The sequence below is a fragment of the Salvia hispanica genome, chromosome 5 (assembly GCF_023119035.1).
Source record: "Salvia hispanica cultivar TCC Black 2014 chromosome 5, UniMelb_Shisp_WGS_1.0, whole genome shotgun sequence".
NCBI classification, from domain to species: Eukaryota; Viridiplantae; Streptophyta; class Magnoliopsida; order Lamiales; family Lamiaceae; genus Salvia; species Salvia hispanica.
This window is the reverse complement of record NC_062969.1, coordinates 18577701-18596109: the sequence shown is the minus strand read 5'-3', so window position 1 is coordinate 18596109 and position 18409 is coordinate 18577701. Positions and strand designations below refer to the sequence as shown.

The 18409-nt window shown below is 36.3% G+C and overlaps 3 protein-coding genes across 6 annotated transcripts; 1 reads left to right on the top strand and 2 right to left on the bottom strand.

Moving 5' to 3' along the window:
* Positions 1-7392: 7392 nt before the first annotated feature.
* Positions 7393-13313, top strand: LOC125187220 (protein PLASTID MOVEMENT IMPAIRED 1-RELATED 1). 4 transcript variants are annotated; one of them, XM_048083769.1, is made up of 4 exons: positions 7393-7500; positions 7837-10093; positions 10171-11341; positions 12710-13313. In XM_048083769.1, the coding sequence occupies exons 2-3, from the start codon at positions 7851-7853 to the stop codon at positions 11312-11314; spliced, it is 3387 nt and encodes a 1128-aa protein (XP_047939726.1). In that variant the 5' UTR covers positions 7393-7500; positions 7837-7850; the 3' UTR covers positions 11315-11341; positions 12710-13313. The 4 variants fall into 4 exon arrangements, with proteins under 4 accessions (XP_047939726.1, XP_047939725.1, XP_047939724.1 ...); XM_048083768.1 differs by lacking the exon at positions 12710-13313 and adding an exon at positions 11698-12443; XM_048083767.1 differs by lacking the exon at positions 12710-13313 and adding an exon at positions 11683-12443.
* Positions 11498-13244, bottom strand: LOC125187221 (ankyrin repeat-containing protein ITN1-like). The gene is made up of 2 exons (XM_048083770.1): positions 12687-13244; positions 11498-12396 (listed from the first exon to the last, which is right to left on the bottom strand). The coding sequence occupies exons 1-2, from the start codon at positions 13242-13244 to the stop codon at positions 11602-11604; spliced, it is 1353 nt and encodes a 450-aa protein (XP_047939727.1). The 3' UTR covers positions 11498-11601.
* Positions 13314-14346: 1033 nt separating the features above from the next.
* On the bottom strand, positions 14347-16986 carry LOC125191234 (PHD finger protein ALFIN-LIKE 5-like). Its single transcript, XM_048088750.1, has 5 exons — positions 16807-16986; positions 16561-16593; positions 15715-15943; positions 15098-15233; positions 14347-14816 (listed from the first exon to the last, which is right to left on the bottom strand). Exons 1-5 carry the CDS (start codon positions 16901-16903, stop codon positions 14562-14564), a joined length of 750 nt encoding a protein of 249 aa, XP_047944707.1. The 5' UTR covers positions 16904-16986; the 3' UTR covers positions 14347-14561.
* Positions 16987-18409: the final 1423 nt, after the last annotated feature.

The window sequence follows — 18409 nt, the reverse complement described above, 5'->3', positions numbered from 1 at the left end:
AACATAACTAACATGCATCCATGGCTAGATCTTCAAGGGAAACCACAAACCTCAAAGCATACCTCTACTTGATCCATGCTTGAACTAGCAATTGATGGAAATCCCATGTTTGAACTAGCAATTGATGGATTCAAGCAACCTAAATCTAGGAATTGGATAGAAACCCTCTCCAAGAGGAAACAAAGCTCTCAAGCATATAATTCAGCAAAAACCTAAGGAAAAGAAATGACATCAAGAGGTATTTATACTATGGGTCCAAAAATAGAAAGTTGGCCCACAAAATCTAAAAAATCGGCATAATCGCCCGGTCGGGCGTTTTTCACATGCCAAAATGCCCGGCCCGGGCGTTTTCCCTGTCCCCGGGCGATTTGCACAGTAAAAAATGCTCGGCCGGGCGTTTTTCCCGAAGCTCCCGGCCTTCTCTGCGCGACTTCCGTAAAACCACCATAACTCCTTCATTCGGACTCCGATTGGGATGTGCAAGATACCCACGCGAAGCTGTTTCCAAGACGAAGACAATGGTGGCAGTTTCATAGCTTTCGGATATCATCTCGATAGGACGGATTTTGGTTGAATCCAGCTGTAACTGAAATCTTTGACGCACGGCCTCCATGATCGTATCAAAACATTATTATCACATAAACCACAAAAAGGAATCATAAAATAGAAACTGATTCCATGTTATAATTATATAGATGAAGAAGGGGAATATGTTATAATAATATAGATGAAGAAGGGGAAGAATACCAAGTGGGTAAATTTCAGCAGAAATTTCATCGAAGAATGTAATGAAAAAAATGTAGGAACGTGTGGATTATAACATAACAAATGCCATGTATTTATAGTAAAAAAAAGAATTACGAAAGTCTTCCTAAACTTTTCACTTTTCTCATTTAGAATTCGAATAAAATAAAAACTTTTTAACTTCCCTAATAACGAAATTTGTAAATATCAAAACCAACAAAAAATGTTATTAATATTGGGTCCAATTAATTATACGACAAAAGTTATATATTTATGAGTAAATAACGGTTACATCTCTCTATGCATAACAACATTTGATAGAATTTTATGATTGTGCATTAAATTTTAAAATTCATGATTATACATTAAATGTAAAATTGACATTTTCTAAAATTTTTTTCTCCTAACGTTTGAGTGTTTTAGTTATGGTAAAACTAATGATCTAAATTAGTTTATTAGAATTAGCCTTTATTTATATATTTATTGCGTATGTTGATTTGATCCATTCTGAAGTAGAAATCTCATAGCAATTTGCCTATTTTTATGTAATAACAATTATATGGAGTATCTATCATAAAGGTTACTGGTATATATCTCATTCAAAATATGAAGTTCATGGCCATTAACTATAGTTAAATCCTTGAGCCCATTATATAAATATTTATGGCAGCCAATTAAAACTTTCGGCCATTTCATCATCAATTTCATGAACATAGACATTTATTCCCAAATTTCTCATGAAACATTAAAATTAACGCTAATAGCAAAATTTTTAATAGAACTACGTTTCATCAATTTTAATGAAGAAAGGACATTTCAAAATTTGTAAATATTCAAATTTATGCCTAAAATTTGTAATTATTCAAAATTAAGGCCAAAACTTGTATGTTTCTCTTTTTTTTTTCTCCATGTGCATGTCTAGATTCTAATTTTAAGCTTAAATCAGTTCTATATAAATTATATAGTTTTTTATGTTGATTCGGAGTCTTTATTTTCTAGTATTAATAATATTCAATGGAAGGTGTGAAATGATTCAAAGCATGGGAAGACCACGTCTATATTATAGTTTTTATTCTTAAATATCTACATTATAGTATCTAAATTATATATTTAAGCTTAAATGGTAATTCTATAAATACCCCCAAAACTCCTCTTTTTATATATGCATAGATAGATAGATAACATTTTAATGGATAATGATTTTCACTAATGTTCAAAACACTATCAAATTAGAGCCAATTCTATGTTACTACGTAACTAATTTGGTGGCCCAAATGCACTACACAATCCTCAAATAATAATAGGGCATATATTGCCCTTCACATGATGTCGGGCCGGAGTGTGGGGGCCACCAAGGCGTCGAAATCACCTTTTTTTGCTGCAATAATATGGCTCATATTGCAGACTGTATATTTTTTTTCCTGTATAACACTTTTGTTATAATCTTTTTCACTATTTTTCGTTATTGAAAAGATATTGAGCTTCGCCCATCTAAGTGTGTTATTCAATTATTCAATTACAAGAGTTTAACCTTATACCTATGGTACTGTGCCAATTTCAAATCACCGTGCGAATTTCAAGTCATTCTTTCATAGACGTAGTGTGAATTAATACACATAAATTATTCGATTTTTAGGGTTAAGCTTTATAGCTATGGTATGTCATAATGACTTCTCAGCTCGATTTGAATACACCGTGCTAACTTCAAGTCATTCTAACACATAGTAATTGCTGCCTATTTCGGCGTCTACTTCATGTACTGCATCACATAATTTTGCGGAAGACAATTTATTTGTGACACAGGATATGCTCTCTGACCAGCCCAAGGATCTTGAACGAAGCAGGCCCAACGTTGCCGACATTATGCCCGCAGATTAAAAGGCCCAATTGCTTGAAAAACTTGGTCTAGATATTGACCAAGTCTTATGATTATCATTATTTAGTTAACCACGTTTCCCAACAGTTAATCATTTAGTTTATTAGTTAGTGGCATAATTTTTTTTATTTAAATTATTCCTTCGCATAACATGTATCAAATTTAAGATAATTTCATAAGAAGTCTAATAAGATTTCACTTGCATATGTTCCAACATCAAAATTTTAAAAAAAATTCAAATTTTTTTAATTTTTTCGTACAGCACAAATATAAACACAGTATATAAAATATGTCAATATAATACATGCAGAATGTCAATGTAAGCAATGTGTTAACATTCTCAAAGCATTGTGTTTATCTTTTTTGATTTAATTAATAAAAACAAAAATTACACGTGACAAATTGTAGATCACAAATTTTCTAAAATCCTATGGTCTTAAATTAATTGTAGTTAGCACTTAAATGATGAGTTGACAATTGATCATTCCCCTGAAAAGCTAATTATTTGTATCCAACGATTAATTTTGTCATAGGAGGTCGGCCCGGGTGACTTATCTTATCTCATGACTATTCGTCGTGGACTCAATCTCAGATTGAGTCAGAGGTATATAATATGACCAACCAAACATGAGCAATCTTGAGACTGAATATAGGCAACCGAGCAGGGCCTTTAAGTATTGAATAGATAGCATCTTATATTCTCATCACCATGATAAATGTATGTTAAGCATATAATAGTGAAAATTATTGTAATTTGTTACACTGCTATTTTGTTTATTTTTGGGAAATTAGTTGTCTTGCTTAAACTTCTGTAACAGGTTGTCACAAGTCTTAATTGGAAATTTTCTTGTGCGTTTTTCATTAATGACTCATGTTGCTAAAAACTGTTTAGATAGATGGCTATACCACCTAATGAATATGCGTTGATATTGTCGACAAAATAAGATTATATCTAAACCACATTACCTAGAAGTGTTGATATCTTGGATGGGAAGATCTGAAACTCCCTGTAATCTCTAAGTTACCTGCATATGCCCTATTTCCATACTTTTTTGCGTGAAAATTCAAACTTTTATTTAGAAACCCAAATAATTTTAAGTTTGGATATTATGTTTAGAGGGGAGTGGTCAATTGTTAACTCATCATTTAATTGCTAACTACAACTAATTTAAGGCCATAGGATTTTAGAAAATGTATGGTCTACAAGTGTAATTTTCATTTTTATTAATAAAATAAAAAAAGATAAAAAAAACTTCAAATTAGGGTTTTGGATGAAAATGTCAATATAGTGTTTCGAAAATATCAACACAATGTTTTGAGAATGTCAAAGCAATGCTTTAAGAATGTTAACCCATTGCTTATATTGACATTCTACATGTATTATATTGACTTATTTTATATAGTATGTTGACATTTCTGTTGTACGCAAAATAAAAAAATTTCGAATTTTTTTTCAAATTTTGATGTCGGAACATATACATGTAGGATATCGTTGGAGTCCTTATGAAATTATCTTTAATTTGATATATGTTATATGAATATAAAGTTTTGGGATCTCTTTTAAAAGTTACTCCCTCCGTCCCGCTTAAGATGACACGTTTTCCTTTTTAATTTGTCCCAACTAAGATGACACATTTCTTTTTTTGGAAACTTTCTCTCTCCAATTAATACACTCAATCACTTTTTCTCACTCCTATTAAAATATCTATCTTTCTTTATCTTTCTACTTTAATACTTACACCCACCTTTTCTCTCTCCAATTAAACACTTTAACCAATAACTCCTAAAATCACGTGCCGGCTAAGCAATGTGTCATCTTAGCCGGGGCGGAGGGAGTAGTTATAACTAAACATGTAGTTAATTGACATTACTCCTATTGATATTTTTTGGAATTAATCATATGGCCTTATTTACGTTTTCCGTTGATCGTATTGACATCTAGGGATTGATGATCTAAGCCCTTAATTGAATATCTAATGGCTATTATTTAGTTGTAGTTAGCATTTAGCAATTAAGTTATGAGTTAGCAATATAACACTCCCCTATGTTTAGAAATCTGAATTAGCATTCTTAATTCATTAAAAATATCCACATGCATTATTTTTTTTATGAGTAGTGATTTAGAGACATAATGTCTCTATGCCATAATACCCCTATGTCTCTATGCCATAAGTACAATTCTTACTTTGATTAATTTACCCTAGGAATGCTATTTAAAGATAGATTTGTATCATTGAATACTACTCATTATACATATTTACTTCTTTGAATATTGAACAAGATTTGTATTTATAAATTACCAAGATAGATTTAAAAAAATGAATCCGATTATAAGATCTGATATTAAAACAAAAGTTAGTAAATAGTAATAACTAGCATCATGTTTATATATTTAATCTAAGTATAGATAAAAGTGGTTTTTTTAGCTTATGAAAGCAAAAGTGCAAAACGTCTTCTTTTATTTAAAAGTTTTATTTTGAAAATTGTAATATTAATTTTTAGTTTTGAATTAGGAATACCAAATTCATATCTTAATTTTCAATAAACAAACATCAACTAATTTTAATTTTAAAGTTAGTTTCTTTTTGCAACTTTCTCCTAAAACACAATCTTTTAAATATTATTTCAAATTGTTCCAATTAAACTTCACAAACATAAGAATTAAAACTTTTAGAAAGTAAGAATTAAAAGTAAAATTAAAAAATTATTAAAATTAAAACTGTAAACTCAATTTGCATTATTTTGTAATCGATGTTCAACATAATGTTCCAAAAATTTCAGAAATGAAAGAAATCAAAATTTTTTCAAGTAAAAAAATCAAATTAAAATTATAAAAGTCTTAAAATTAAACCTTAAACATATTTACTATTATCATATAGTATCAAATTTTAATTTGTTAGATAACATAGTGAATTAAGCTAGGAACTCTAATATTTTACAAATAGATTAAAAAATATTAATTTTATAGCTTTAAAATGTTAAATAGATGGGTTAAGAACATGTAAATACTTTAAACGTGGTTCGACTATAACATTCCAAGAATTAAAAATAAATAAATTAAATTTTTGTCTAAAATTCATAAATCAACAGTATACCCCATCAGTATTCATAAACTACTCGTAGCATGTTATAGTGAATTGAGCTAAGAATTATAATATTTTACAAGAAACAAATAAAATAGTTGCAATATAGCTTTAAGATATAAAATACATGAATTATGAGCAAGCGATTATTTTTTGGAACGAAGTTTAATGTAATGTACTAAAATAAGAAGTTAAAGAAATTAGAATTTTGGAAAGTGAAGAATTAAATTAAAAACTATGAAATCCTAAAAATCAAAACAGTAAATTAACAGTTTTTATTTACAATATAATACTAATATTTTAATATGTTGCATGTTATAATGAACTAAGATAGGAACTCTAGTATCTTAGAAAGAAAAAGAGAACATATTAATTTTATAGTTTTAATGTATAAAATAGGTGATTTTAAAATATATAATTAGTATTTTTTATAAGATTCGATGTAATGTTTCAAAGATCAAGAATTTAAATAATTAATATTAGAAAGTGAAGAATTAAAATATTAGAAACTGTTAATTAGAAGCATCAAATTTTAATTTATTGCATGATATACGGATTGAGTTAAAAGTTATAATATTCTAAAAATAAAAAGAGAAAGTATTAGATATATAGTCTTAAATAATAAATATATGAGTTAAGAATATGAGATTATTTTTATTAAAGTGACCATACCATTCCAAAATTTAAGAATTTATAGAAATTAATATTTTGAAAGGAAAATAATTTAAATTAAAACAAAATCAAACCGTAAACTCAATTAGTATTATTGCATATATAAAAATTTATCTTCTTCCATGCTATACCTAAATTGACCTAAGAACTTTGATATTTTAGAAAGAAAAATAAATTATTAACTTTATAGCTTTATTATTAAACAAATTAGTTAAAAAATATGTTTTTTATGAGGTTTGAGATCTAAATATTAATAGATAAAGTAGGAGAGGAAAAAAAATTGAGAATACATTTTTATTTCATATTATTAATTCTTACGCATTAGAAAATTTTTAGGTATTCAATATACTTTTTCTTATAAATTTCTGAAAGATTTAATTGTCATAAGATTCACCCAACTTTGCGTAAATATGCTGTCAACATATATTTCCCATGATTAAGGTATTCTAATTCATGACCTCATTTAATACTCCTTATTAATGGTTTAGGGGCAACAATATATGTATACAAAATGTAAAAATAATCAAAAACTAAATATATGGTGAAAATTACTATTATATCCTCATTATGGCAATAAGGCTCGGAGACATTATGTCTCTAAAACATTTTCCTTTTTTTATTTCATGCTTGTTATTGTAATTTGGCACTACCGTAAGCTATGGAAACATGTATATCGCAGAATTCAGATTCTAACAGAGTTAGTAACGGTAGTTTATTTTAAAAAAAATGTGTAATAGTAATAAATATAAAGATGAAATAGTACAATTCATTTAAAAATAGCCATTAAAAACAAAATCAGTATTTGTAATTGATCAATCAGTACGAATAGAAAGGTGATGGAATTAATGGGATTAAATTAAGTATTTAATTTTATAAGGGAAAACGGAATTGGACGACGGCGTTTTGGCGCACCGATTAGAAATAGGGGCGAAAATGAGAATTTCATGTAGTATAGGGGCATCACAAAAACTTTTATTTGTTTATTTCTGGTAAATGACAGCTTCAAAACTCCAAAATTTTGAATTGAATAACTCAGAGAGAGAAAGAGAGATAGGGAGACTTGTACTTGTACAGACACAAATCTAGGAGCGGAAGCTACGCCTCAACTATCGAATGATTTTACTTGTAAGATTCTTCACCTCCATTTCTCTACTTGCAAGGATTCTTCATTTCCCCTTCTCCTTCGGTGAAATATGCTTTTCTTGTGTGCTCCGGTTAAGCCTATGCCTATGTCAATTTGGAAACCTTTTTCTTATAATTTGAGAATCCAATCTCCAAAATCAATCGTGTATCTGTTTCTCTTAGCTCTTCTTAGATAGTCAAAGCCTGTATGTTATCACCAAAAAACAGCCGATTAGATTATTATTATTTTTAATTTTGCGATTTTTTCAATTTTTGTTAACATTATTGTGTCTGGTTATGTAATTTATTGGATTTTTTTTTGTGTGTTAATTTGCTTAGTTTTTGAGGTGAAGATGTTGTCATCAAAGGCAGATAGCAAAAAGAAGGGGGGTGGGGTTTCAGGAAATGGGAGGCTTTTGAGCGATATCGAAGCTATAAATAAGACGTTTTATTCGGATAAAACGCTAAGTAGGCTTGCTAGTTCTACGGCTAGTAGTCGAGCCAAGTCGATTGGAAAGTCTCATGTTAAGGAGTCAGCTAAGGATTCGTTCGAGAGGGATAAGAAGTCGTCTATTTGGAGCTGGAAAGGTCTCAAGGCCTTGACTCAAGTGAGGAACCGCAGGTTCAATTGCTGTTTCTCTCTCCAAGTCCACTCTATTGAAGGAATGCCCGCGCTCTTTGATGGCACTTGTCTCGTTGTGCACTGGAAGAGGCGGGATGCTGAGCAGATGACGCGGCCGGTTAGGGTTTGTAGAGGAGTAGCTGAGTTTGAGGATCAGTTGACTCATTCTTGCTCGGTCTATGGTAGTAGAAGTGGCCCCCACCATTCAACGAAGTATGAGGCAAAGCATTCCTCGTTGTTTGTTTCTGCTTGTGATGCGCCCGAGCTGGACTTGGGGAAGCATCAAGTGGACTTGACTAGATTGCTTCCTATAACGTTGGAGGAGCTGGAGGAGGAGAAGAGCTCGGGGAAGTGGACGACTAGTTTCAGGTTGTCAGGTAAAGCAAGGGGCGCAACAATGAACGTCAGTTTTGGATATGCTATTCAGAGCAATAATGCTGAGGTGTCTTGTGGAAAAAGTGTTTCTGAGATCCCTAGCTTTCAGCGTAACAGCACAAGGATGGAAAAGCCCCTGGCGCCTTATGATCAAATGACCGAACCAGATATCTATCCAGCGGGAAGTCTTCCTGTGAGGTTGTCTGCCTCAAACCGGTACACAGAAGACATAAAGGATCTTCATGAGGTTTTGCCGATGCCAAGGTCAGAACTGCTAGAGTCGATGAGTATACTCTACCAAAAACTGGATGAAGAAATTTCTAATACTTCGGTTGAGAATAAAATGGAGTCTGTTTCTTTATCTTCATGTCTTGGCCCGCACAAAGTGGATCAGTCCGTAGCACCTGATGCCGATGAAGAGAATTGTGGAACTGAATGTGAAATTGCTGAGTTTTCGGTCGTAGATAAGGGGATAGAAGGCAAAGAATACGTTGGACCAGAAGATGAGGTGTTGAAGATTGCTGAAGAGACTGGAAATGGTCTAGAAGCTGACTTTGCTGTTGAGATGGTCCTTGGCTCAGGTAGCTCCTCCGATCTCTCACCAAAAGAACCATCCTCTGAACCTGACGAGCAATCAGTACAAATGTGCAACAACGACGCGGAAGGAAAAAACATCTCCGTGGAGGAAGCCCTTGAGCAAGAAATGGAATCCCCGCTAAGTTGTGTAACAGAGGTGGCGAATGAAAAATTAGAATCTCAAAATGAAGAGATTGATGCTATACACTTTGAAAATTATTTGGAGGCTAGTTCTGATTACAAAGATTGTAGCAAGGGGAAATCGCTCGATTTGGATGATATTACTAACTCAGTGGCTACTGATTTCTTGGAGATGCTGGGTATAGATCACAGTCCATTTAGCTTGAGTTCCGAAAGTGAGCCCGAGTCTCCAAGAGAGCGTCTACTCAGGCAGTTTGAGAAGGATTCTCTCGCCGAAGGATGTTTACTCAACTTCGGTATTGAGAATTATCCATTAGAACTTGCAAGCGACATTCCAATGGGAACTGTCTCTGAGGATTTCCACCAACCACAGATATTTGAAGGTTTCAAGGAGATGTCTAGGATGGCAGATGCATTCGGGGCTGAAACTAGGGCCTTGAGGATGGAAGATTTGGAAACCGAAGCCTTGATGCGTGAGTGGGGCTTGAACGAGAGTATATTTCAACACTCTCCACCTGGTGGTTCTGGTTTTGGCAGTCCAATTGATATGCCTCGTGACGATCCTCAGCAGCTTCCACCCCTGGGTGAAGGTTTGGGTTCGTTTGTGCAGACAAGAGACGGTGGGTTTCTACGATCTATGGATCCTGCACTTTTCAGGAATGCCAAGAGTGGTGGGAGTTTAATTATGCAGGTGTCCAATCCTGTGGTGGTGCCTGCAGTAATGGGGTCTGGTGTGATGGACATACTTCAAGGTCTGGCATCTATCGGGATCGAGAAGCTCTCCATGCAGGCTAAGAAGTTAATGCCTCTGGAAGATCTAACGGGGAAGACCATCCAACAAGTAGCTTGGGAAGGCGAACTGCGTCTGGAGGGACCTGAGAGGTTTGTTCTTGTTATTTTGCTTCGGTACTAATTTATAAACAGTTACCGTTACCATAAAATGTATCGTCCTGTTTCAGGCAAGAGTTGGTGCATCAGGAATCCGAAGTAATGAAGAACGTGCATCATGGAAACAAGAACATGAAAGGCTCATCCCGTGTCCAATCCCTTAAAAGGGACGCAGAATATGTGTCTTTAGAGGATCTTGCCCCTCTGGCCATGGATAAAATTGAAGCGCTTTCAGTCGAGGGCTTGAGGATACAATCCGGCATGTCAGATGACGATGCTCCTTCAAATATTAGTGCGCAGTCGATTGGTGAATTTTCTGCACTCAAGGGAAAGACGGTCGATGTTGGTGGGTCCATAGGTCTTGATGGCAGTGGTGGATTGCAGCTGCTTGATGTTAAAGATAATGGTGAAGATGTTGATGGGTTGATGGGCCTGTCGCTAACACTCGATGAATGGATGAAGCTGGATTCCGGTGACATCGATGATGGTGATCTTGCAAGCGAGCGGACCTCCAAAATACTGGAAGCCCATCATGCCACTTCTCTGGACCATTTTCGAGGGAGGTCAAAGGGGGAGAAGAGACGGGGAAGGAGTAGGAAGTATGGTCTGTTAGGCGACAATTTCACTGTTGCGTTAATGGTTCAGCTGCGCGACCCTCTGCGTGACTATGAGCCAGTTGGCACCCCCATGCTCGCTCTCATTCAAGTGGAGAGAGTGTTTGTTCCTCCAAAGCCTAGAATCTACAACACGGTCTCTATGTGGAGGAGCTCTGATGATGATGACGAGGATAAACCAACCAGGGGAGGTGCCAAAGAGGACAATGTTACGGAAAAGCAGACAGAAGACGAGAGTAACGAGGAAGAGAAGATTCCCCAATACAAGATAACTGAGGTGCACGTGGCCGGATTGAAGGCGGAGCAGGGGAAGAAGAAGCTATGGGGTTCTGCGAATCAGCAACAGTCTGGATCACGGTGGCTGCTAGCGAATGGGATGGGGAAGAAGAATAAGCATCCGTTAATGAAGTCAAAGGGTGCTCCCAAATCATCTCCTGCCTCTGAGCCAACTTCAACAACTGTGCAGCCGGGAGAGACGTTGTGGAGCATTTCTTCTCGGGTCCATGGATCTGGGGCGAAATGGAAAGAACTCGCGGCACTCAATCCACACATTAGAAATCCGAACGTCATCCTTCCTAACGAGACTATCAGATTGCGCTAGGAGGTTCAAACTTCTGTCTAATCAACTGTGAGTAGCTTGATTTTATATATGCATATAGAGGCTCTCCTTTGAAGTGAACTAAAACTTTCATTCTTGCCAGTGTGAAAAATGTGAAACATAGAATATAGGTTTGTTATTTTGACTTTACATTTATGATTTAATGAGATCTTTCTTCACTTGAAATGATGACAATATGCAATCTTCTTTGTTCCTTTGTAACATGGAGTATATTAGTAGTATATCACTTGAAGTAAGGATAAAAAAGAAAATCTTTGGTTACATAAATTCTATTCAAGTACATCTTCTTGATCATCATCAATGCCTTGTGAGTCCCTCTCTTTCCCTTTTATCAATCCATACTTCCTCAGAACCCACAAATTCAGGCGCAACACATTCCCGACGAACACAACGACGATGAGTGTAAGCCATGTTAGCACTGATATCTCAGTGACTTCGCGGAGTGTCCCTGCCATGTCACGAGGCGAGATGTGCCTGAGCGTGACAAAGTAGGTGGCCACCTGAGTGCTGATGGCCACCCACATAATCACCATCTGCAGCCACATCCACTTCCTCCGGTTGAGTGGCAACCCACTCACCAGCAGAAGAATTATGCTCAGTGATGCAAGGAAGGCGACGGTGTTGAGGATCATGAAAGCGCCGTACACACCAGGCTCTTGGTATGCCATCACAGAGTGGCCTGCGGAGTGAGGGTCGCTCACAGCTTGCCCGTTCTCGTCCACATAGTAGTCGTCCTCCCAGACGCCTCCGGGTGGGGTCAGCCCTGCCTGGAAGGCCACTGTGGCGATCAGCGACGCCACCACCATCAGCGCACTCTTCCTCCTCCCCAGCCAGTCCGTGGGCTTGCGGCTCTGCAGAGAGGAGAGCCTCTGATGAGATTTTCCTTCATCGGTGATCAAGTCCATATCCTTAGCAGACAAAGCACCCGAGCTTAGAAGGGCGTGCTCGATTTCCATATCTCTCGTGTCTCGAGGACTTTGTCTCAGTAGATCCAATGCTGTCAGTTGATTCTTGTTCAAGGCATTCACTTCTACTTGGTCTAGTTGAATCAGATATTTGATCATCTGTTCCACCAAATTCACTTTCATCAGAGATGCTTGCATGCTTAAAATCTAGTGTTGCCAAGATGCATATTACTAGTATAGGATTGATAAAATGCAAACAACATCTTTTCTATGAACTCTCCAAACTATGATCCGGACCGTTAAATTTCAAGATTTGATGTCGACATAACGTCAACACAACGTCAATCGGTTGACAATGTTGATGTCGTATTGACATCAAATCTTAAAATCTAATGCAGATCATAGTTTGGAATTTGTACAATATATAGAATTTGCATTTGATTACCGACCTGAAATTGCTTCTTGACAACAGCAATATGCAAAGCAGTATTGCCATCATAATCCTTGAAATTCAGCAAGAAATCATCATCAGCCAGCAATTTGGCCGCCTCGAAGCGATTCCACTTGACACAGAGGTGCAAACCGGTCTCGCCTCGGCCGGTGAGCACTCGAGTCAGACCCGGAGCGAGTGCGACCAACTCAGCCAACGCACCCTCCCGCCCCTTGACTGCTGCCACGTGGAGGGCCGTCCTTCCGTCCGAATCCCGCACCGATGCCACGTCACTATTCACGAGAAGCAGCTCCCGAACGACCTCCGCGTGCCCCTTCGCCGCGGCCAGGTGCAGCGGCGAGAGGCCGCGTGAGTCACACTCGGCGGCCAGCTCAGGCCTCCGACTCAGCAGCTCTGCGACGAAGCTGAGGTGGCCGAGCATGGCGGCCGTGTGGAGCGGCGTCTCGTCGGCGCAGGAAGCGATGATTTTGTCGAGAATCAGAGGATCCTCAACCATGATCTTCTGTAGCTCCTCTAGATCTCCTCCGAAAGCTGCTTCCGCTAATCTCCTCTCCATATCAGCTGCCGTAGCAAAATTCACGTTTGTTGAAGAAATTATATGAATGCCTCAAAATATCAAATCCAACTACTATTGAAGTGAGTTGAAAATTCAAATAAATAGGCCTCGAGAAAAGGTTGACGAAAATATAGGTCGTTTCTTTCTACTCCTATTTATTCCATTCACTTTGCCATATATTTGTGGACATATTAATTAAGGAATAATATTTAGTTAACTTTACTAATCATACTACTCTCACATCTGATGTATTCCTAAATATAATAAAACTATTTCGAAATCTTTCTCTCCATTGAATAATTAATTCGTTCATATAAAGCAGGTCAAAAGGAAAGTGCTCCGTATATCAGGTGACAGAATATTCAACATCCATTATAAAAATAGATAACAATGGGTCCTGCACCAAAAAAAAAAGAAAAAAGAAAAAGGAAAAAGATAAAAGATAAGTGTAAGACTGTTTTAAGAATTAATTATATTCCAATCCTAATACGTTTGTAGTAATATCTAAACTCTTTTATTACTAATGTGGTAGGACTCATTCTTCACTCACAATATTTTAATTATTTTTTCTCTCTGCCCCTCTCTTACTTTAACAATTTTACATTAAAACTTGTGACAAACCAAAATGCATATTTTTTGGGAGAAACAAAGTATTTTATACTCTCTACTTTTTCCTCTCTACTTTATTACTCTCACCGTTCCACAAAAATATGCACTCTTTCTGTATTTTATACTTTTTACTTTTTCCTCTCTACTTTATTACTCCCTCCGTTCTATAATAATATAAACTCTTTCTTTTTAGTCCATCCCACAAAAATATGCACTTTCTAATTTTAGAAAATCTCTTCTCTCTAACGAGGTGGGATCCATTCTCCACTAACAATATTTTACTTACTTTTTTTCTCTATATCTTTCTTACTTTACTAATTTTATATTAAAACCCGTGCCGTAGTAACCCAAAGTGCATATCTTTGGAGACGGACGGGAGTATCTTTTTATTTAACATATTACGCTCATTTTTTTAAATTTTAGTGCCGAAAAGAAATACCACAACTACTATGAAACATAGGAGATGAGTAAGAGAGGGAGAGAGGGAATTTGGTGCAAGAAAAGTGAATTGGATAAATAAAAAGTTAATGACAGCGGAGTGCAGATGTTTTAAGCTTTTACAAACCCTCTACACCGACCTATTGCATCTAAATAAACAGTAGCTAACTATCATCACAAATACGACTGACTATTAAATAGAGTGCTCAGACATATCTTCTTCCTTCTTCAGACAACTAGATGGTTAGCAGCAGCCACGATTATAACTCCTCAAGGCCGTGCTCTTTTATTAGAGCACGTCGGGCATTTGTATTGCTTGATGTGCTCGGCCCTAGCAGGCGTTATCTTCACGCATTTCCCATGGAACCATCTCTCACATATGTCACAGCAGATCCAGAACTCGTCCTGTGCGTAGTTTTCTCCACATGCTCCACACAACGTATCACCATGCTCCTCCTCCTCATCCTCCTCCTCTTCGTCTAATCCCTCACTCTCATCCTTTGATGGGGGCTTGGACATTTTTTCCTATCATTCACAAATCCAAGCTCCAACGATTACTTCAATCATACAAACTTGAAGAATCACCCAAATTGGTTGATTACTATGGTTAAGGTGAAAGTTCACACAGCATGGATTGATTGGCTTGCAAGACTAACATTCAACTGCTAACACAAATTAATTAACAAACCACCAATTCATTAACTACTTTGTATATAGCACTTGCACTCAGGTCAAAGCTAAATACAGAAAATTTTATCAAAACAGTAATGTGCATGTCTTCATGAACAATTGAGACAAGGATTTACCATTTTTAAGTTTGGCTTAGATTTGTTTCCACTGTGAGTTGTGGCACCCAATTTATCTTTGAACTGCATCTTTGAAGCCCCAGTCACAACCTCAAAAATTGTAGGAAGATCGTTTATCATATTGAATAGGCGTTTCCTGCATCCATAAACCATGAACCCCTTGTTCAAAAGAATGGCACCCCACAAGACAATTAACAACATCAAACAGAACTCTTTTATACTGCAATCCCAAGGTACATTAGAGAATAGGTGTAAGTTCACTAACACAACCAACTGCCGAAAAGTTCCTATTGTAAAGAATGCTTAGGGTAAAATTTATTGAAAAACTATGGTCATAAGAGGACAGCCAAATGAGTGGAAGAAAGAATACAGTAATTCTTCAAATCATCAGCGCATGGAGAGTGGAGACAAAAAAAATCCAGTAGGTATTTGAAATGCAGAATAAAGTTGAGAACAATATCAAGTCATATTTATCGGCATAAAAGAAGCAATTTTCCTTCAATAAAACCAAACCTCACAAAGATGACAGAAGAAAGGAATTCAACACAGAGGAAATAAAAGAAAATGATTTTTCAAAAGGATATTCTAAAAAATTCATAACTTACAGATTAGCCTACCTGTCAGCTTTGTCAAAACCAAATCTTGCACCAAAATAGAAAGCAACAGAAAGTAGCCATGCATCGCTGTGGACAGCAACTAGAGCCAACCAGTCTTTCTCTTGCATGCCATCTCTGGCAAAGTTTATACCTAAAGCAGGCTCTGGTAGCTCCGGAGGCACCTCCTCAGCAGGTAGATTAACTTCCCACTGCTCGGTAGGAAATCCATAAAGGCATAGATTCTCCTTCTCTACAAAATTTTCAACGTGTGTAAACACAATATAGAATTTTGTGGACTAGGTAATAGGTAGTGGAGCAGATACCAAAGATAAGCTGTGTCAACAAGCTAGATGATACGCTGAAGCCAAAAAATAAGCGCTAACAATTATAGAACGAGCATGAGCACAACATTGTAAACTAGAAAGGAAGGGGAAACCAGTAAACCGACTCTTAAGATTGCACAAAATACTAAGCAAAAATATAACGATAACTGTAGGAAAATGTTTGAACATCGGATGCATGGACAACTGAAACAGATACACATTGCTTCGGTTCACATACAACTGAGAGCAAAATTATAAGCAAGAACTTATCCTTTACAGTAAAATTATTTGCAAAAAAAACTGAGCATTGCTTTTTTAAGCTATGATTCCAACCCGTATTATCTCATGACAACAAATTTAATACTATCAGATACAAAAATCAAAATCATAAAATACTCAACCATGAAACAGCGCAGCTTGTACCGTCATATCCACACAAAAGGAAAGCGAAATTGTCAACCAAATAAGCAAACAAACTACAAAATCACCCATAAATTCACTCTACTAAACCACTTTAATCAACCACACAACTCCAATTACTCACCAGGATCGCAGCGTTGAAAAAATTCTTCAACATCTGAAAAAGGAAAAAAAAAACAAGCACAAATTCAGTATTACAAAGAGCGCTACAAACCAAACAAATAGAAAACCCTAAAGCTCGAAAATTACATCGAAAAGACTACCCAATTAGACCAGAAACCCTAAATCTCGAAAAAACACAAATAAAGCTAGAGACAATTCCAATTAAACCAACGAGAAATGACAAAATTGAGAAACAAAAATAACATACCGGTGGTGAGAGCTTTGATCAAGCCAATACGCCTACCCTTGAAATCTCGGAAGACCTCTTCCACAGTGCGAGGGCTGTTGTGCGCGCCAACCTCCATAGCTAATCCGTACAATTTTTCACGCACAAACACGCTGCAGTGTGTGTTTTGCAGTAAATAGTTTCAAATATAAACTTGCAAGTCAGGAGAGGGAGAACAAAGAAAGGGAATGTTAAGGGCATTACTGGAGTTCCTGTGGATTGCTGGGGGCGTTTTGGGGATATCAGATATGGGGTGTTATTGGATAGGGGTTTTTGGGAAATTACACTTTGATTCCCACACAAAAGATGTACTCTCTCTGTCCGCGAATAAGAGTCATATTTTTTCATTTTAGTCCGTCTGCGAATAGGAGTCTCAGTTCACTTTTACTATAAATGGTATCCCACCATCCACTAACTCATATCACTCACATTTCATTTAAAATTAATATATACAAGTGGACCCTTATTCCACTAACTTTTTTCCATCCACTTCTCTTAACATTTCTTAAAACTCGTGTCGCCCATAAATGAGACTCCTAATGGCGGACGTAGGGAGTAGAAATGTTATACTCCTCGGTCCTCAACTTGATTAGCCCGTACTTGGACTGCAACCCGTGGGTTGACGTTGTGGTCACTTCGACTCGATCGTCCTCATTGTTGGACCAGCTGCCCCATCTCCACTCTGGAGCGAGCCCACCGAGCCACTTGGGGAGGCTAGTGAATCGGGCTTGTCAACAGTTGTTGGAAACTTGGCTACCACATGAAGAAAACTATTTTTCGAAGAGTATCAAAACTTGGACGATGAATCTATAAACTCGGAATCACACAATATTTTGAAGTTACAACTAGAAAAAACTCATGCTTAAAGAGCCTTCAGCGTCAAACCAAGAAAGGGAGGGGCGCAATATTTTTAACGACCGTAAAATATGATACATATATACTACATCTGTCCCTTAAAAATAGAAGCTATTTCTGTTTTGGTCCTTCCCTTAAAAATAGATACTTTCTAAACTTTCTAGTTTAGGAAGTGGACCCCACAACCACTACTTCATTACTTTTTTCCTTTCTCTTTCTTACATTACTCATTTCTCTCTCTCTTACTTTACTAATTATTCTCTATTATTTTATCAATTGTGCATTAAAACTCGTATCATTACATAAGTTCTTATTTTTCAGTAATATGGTTAAGGGCGGGGGCAAATGAAGTCATTAGGTGAAAGCTACTAGGGTAAAATTATCAAATCGAGTTAGTAATGTGTATTTTCTACAAACCAAACTTTTTTCATAGAACCAAGAAATTCTGTATGAAATCCCCAAACACCTCTTAAGCATATATAATACGGCCCAACATAGACCCTAACCAATTGTTGGGCCCAATTATAATTCAATCAATATCTAACAACTTCGTTTTCATAAATAACACGAAGACAACGATTCGACACCTCATTGATTTCTGTGTGTGATAATATTGATATTCACCCCCTTCTTTCTGTAGTTCCTTGTTAATTTTGCAGTTTCCAGCTCCAATTGCAGAAAGAAGTCTTCTCCCACCTCCGATCTGAATTTTCTTTTTTGACTGAATCAA

What these genes read in the sequence shown, in the direction of transcription:
- LOC125187220 (XM_048083769.1), top strand. Translation starts at nt 7,851, where the DNA reads ATGTTGTCATCAAAGGCAGATAGCAAAAAGAAGGGGGGTGGGGTTTCA. An exon ending in CGTCTGGAGGGACCTGAGAG is followed by an intron (nt 10,094 to 10,170) that starts GTTTGTTCTTGT and finishes GTCCTGTTTCAG; the next exon opens with GCAAGAGTTGGTGCATCAGG.
- LOC125187221 (XM_048083770.1), bottom strand. Translation starts at nt 13,244, where the DNA reads ATGGAGAGGAGATTAGCGGAAGCAGCTTTCGGAGGAGATCTAGAGGAG. An exon ending in TTGTCAAGAAGCAATTTCAG is followed by an intron (nt 12,397 to 12,686) that starts GTCGGTAATCAA and finishes TTGGTGGAACAG; the next exon opens with ATGATCAAATATCTGATTCA.
- LOC125191234 (XM_048088750.1), bottom strand. Translation starts at nt 16,903, where the DNA reads ATGGAGGTTGGCGCGCACAACAGCCCTCGCACTGTGGAAGAGGTCTTC. An exon ending in GGTTTTGACAAAGCTGACAG is followed by an intron (nt 15,234 to 15,714) that starts GTAGGCTAATCT and finishes TTATGGATGCAG; the next exon opens with GAAACGCCTATTCAATATGA. An exon ending in CTAAGCCAAACTTAAAAATG is followed by an intron (nt 14,817 to 15,097) that starts GTAAATCCTTGT and finishes TGTGAATGATAG; the next exon opens with GAAAAAATGTCCAAGCCCCC.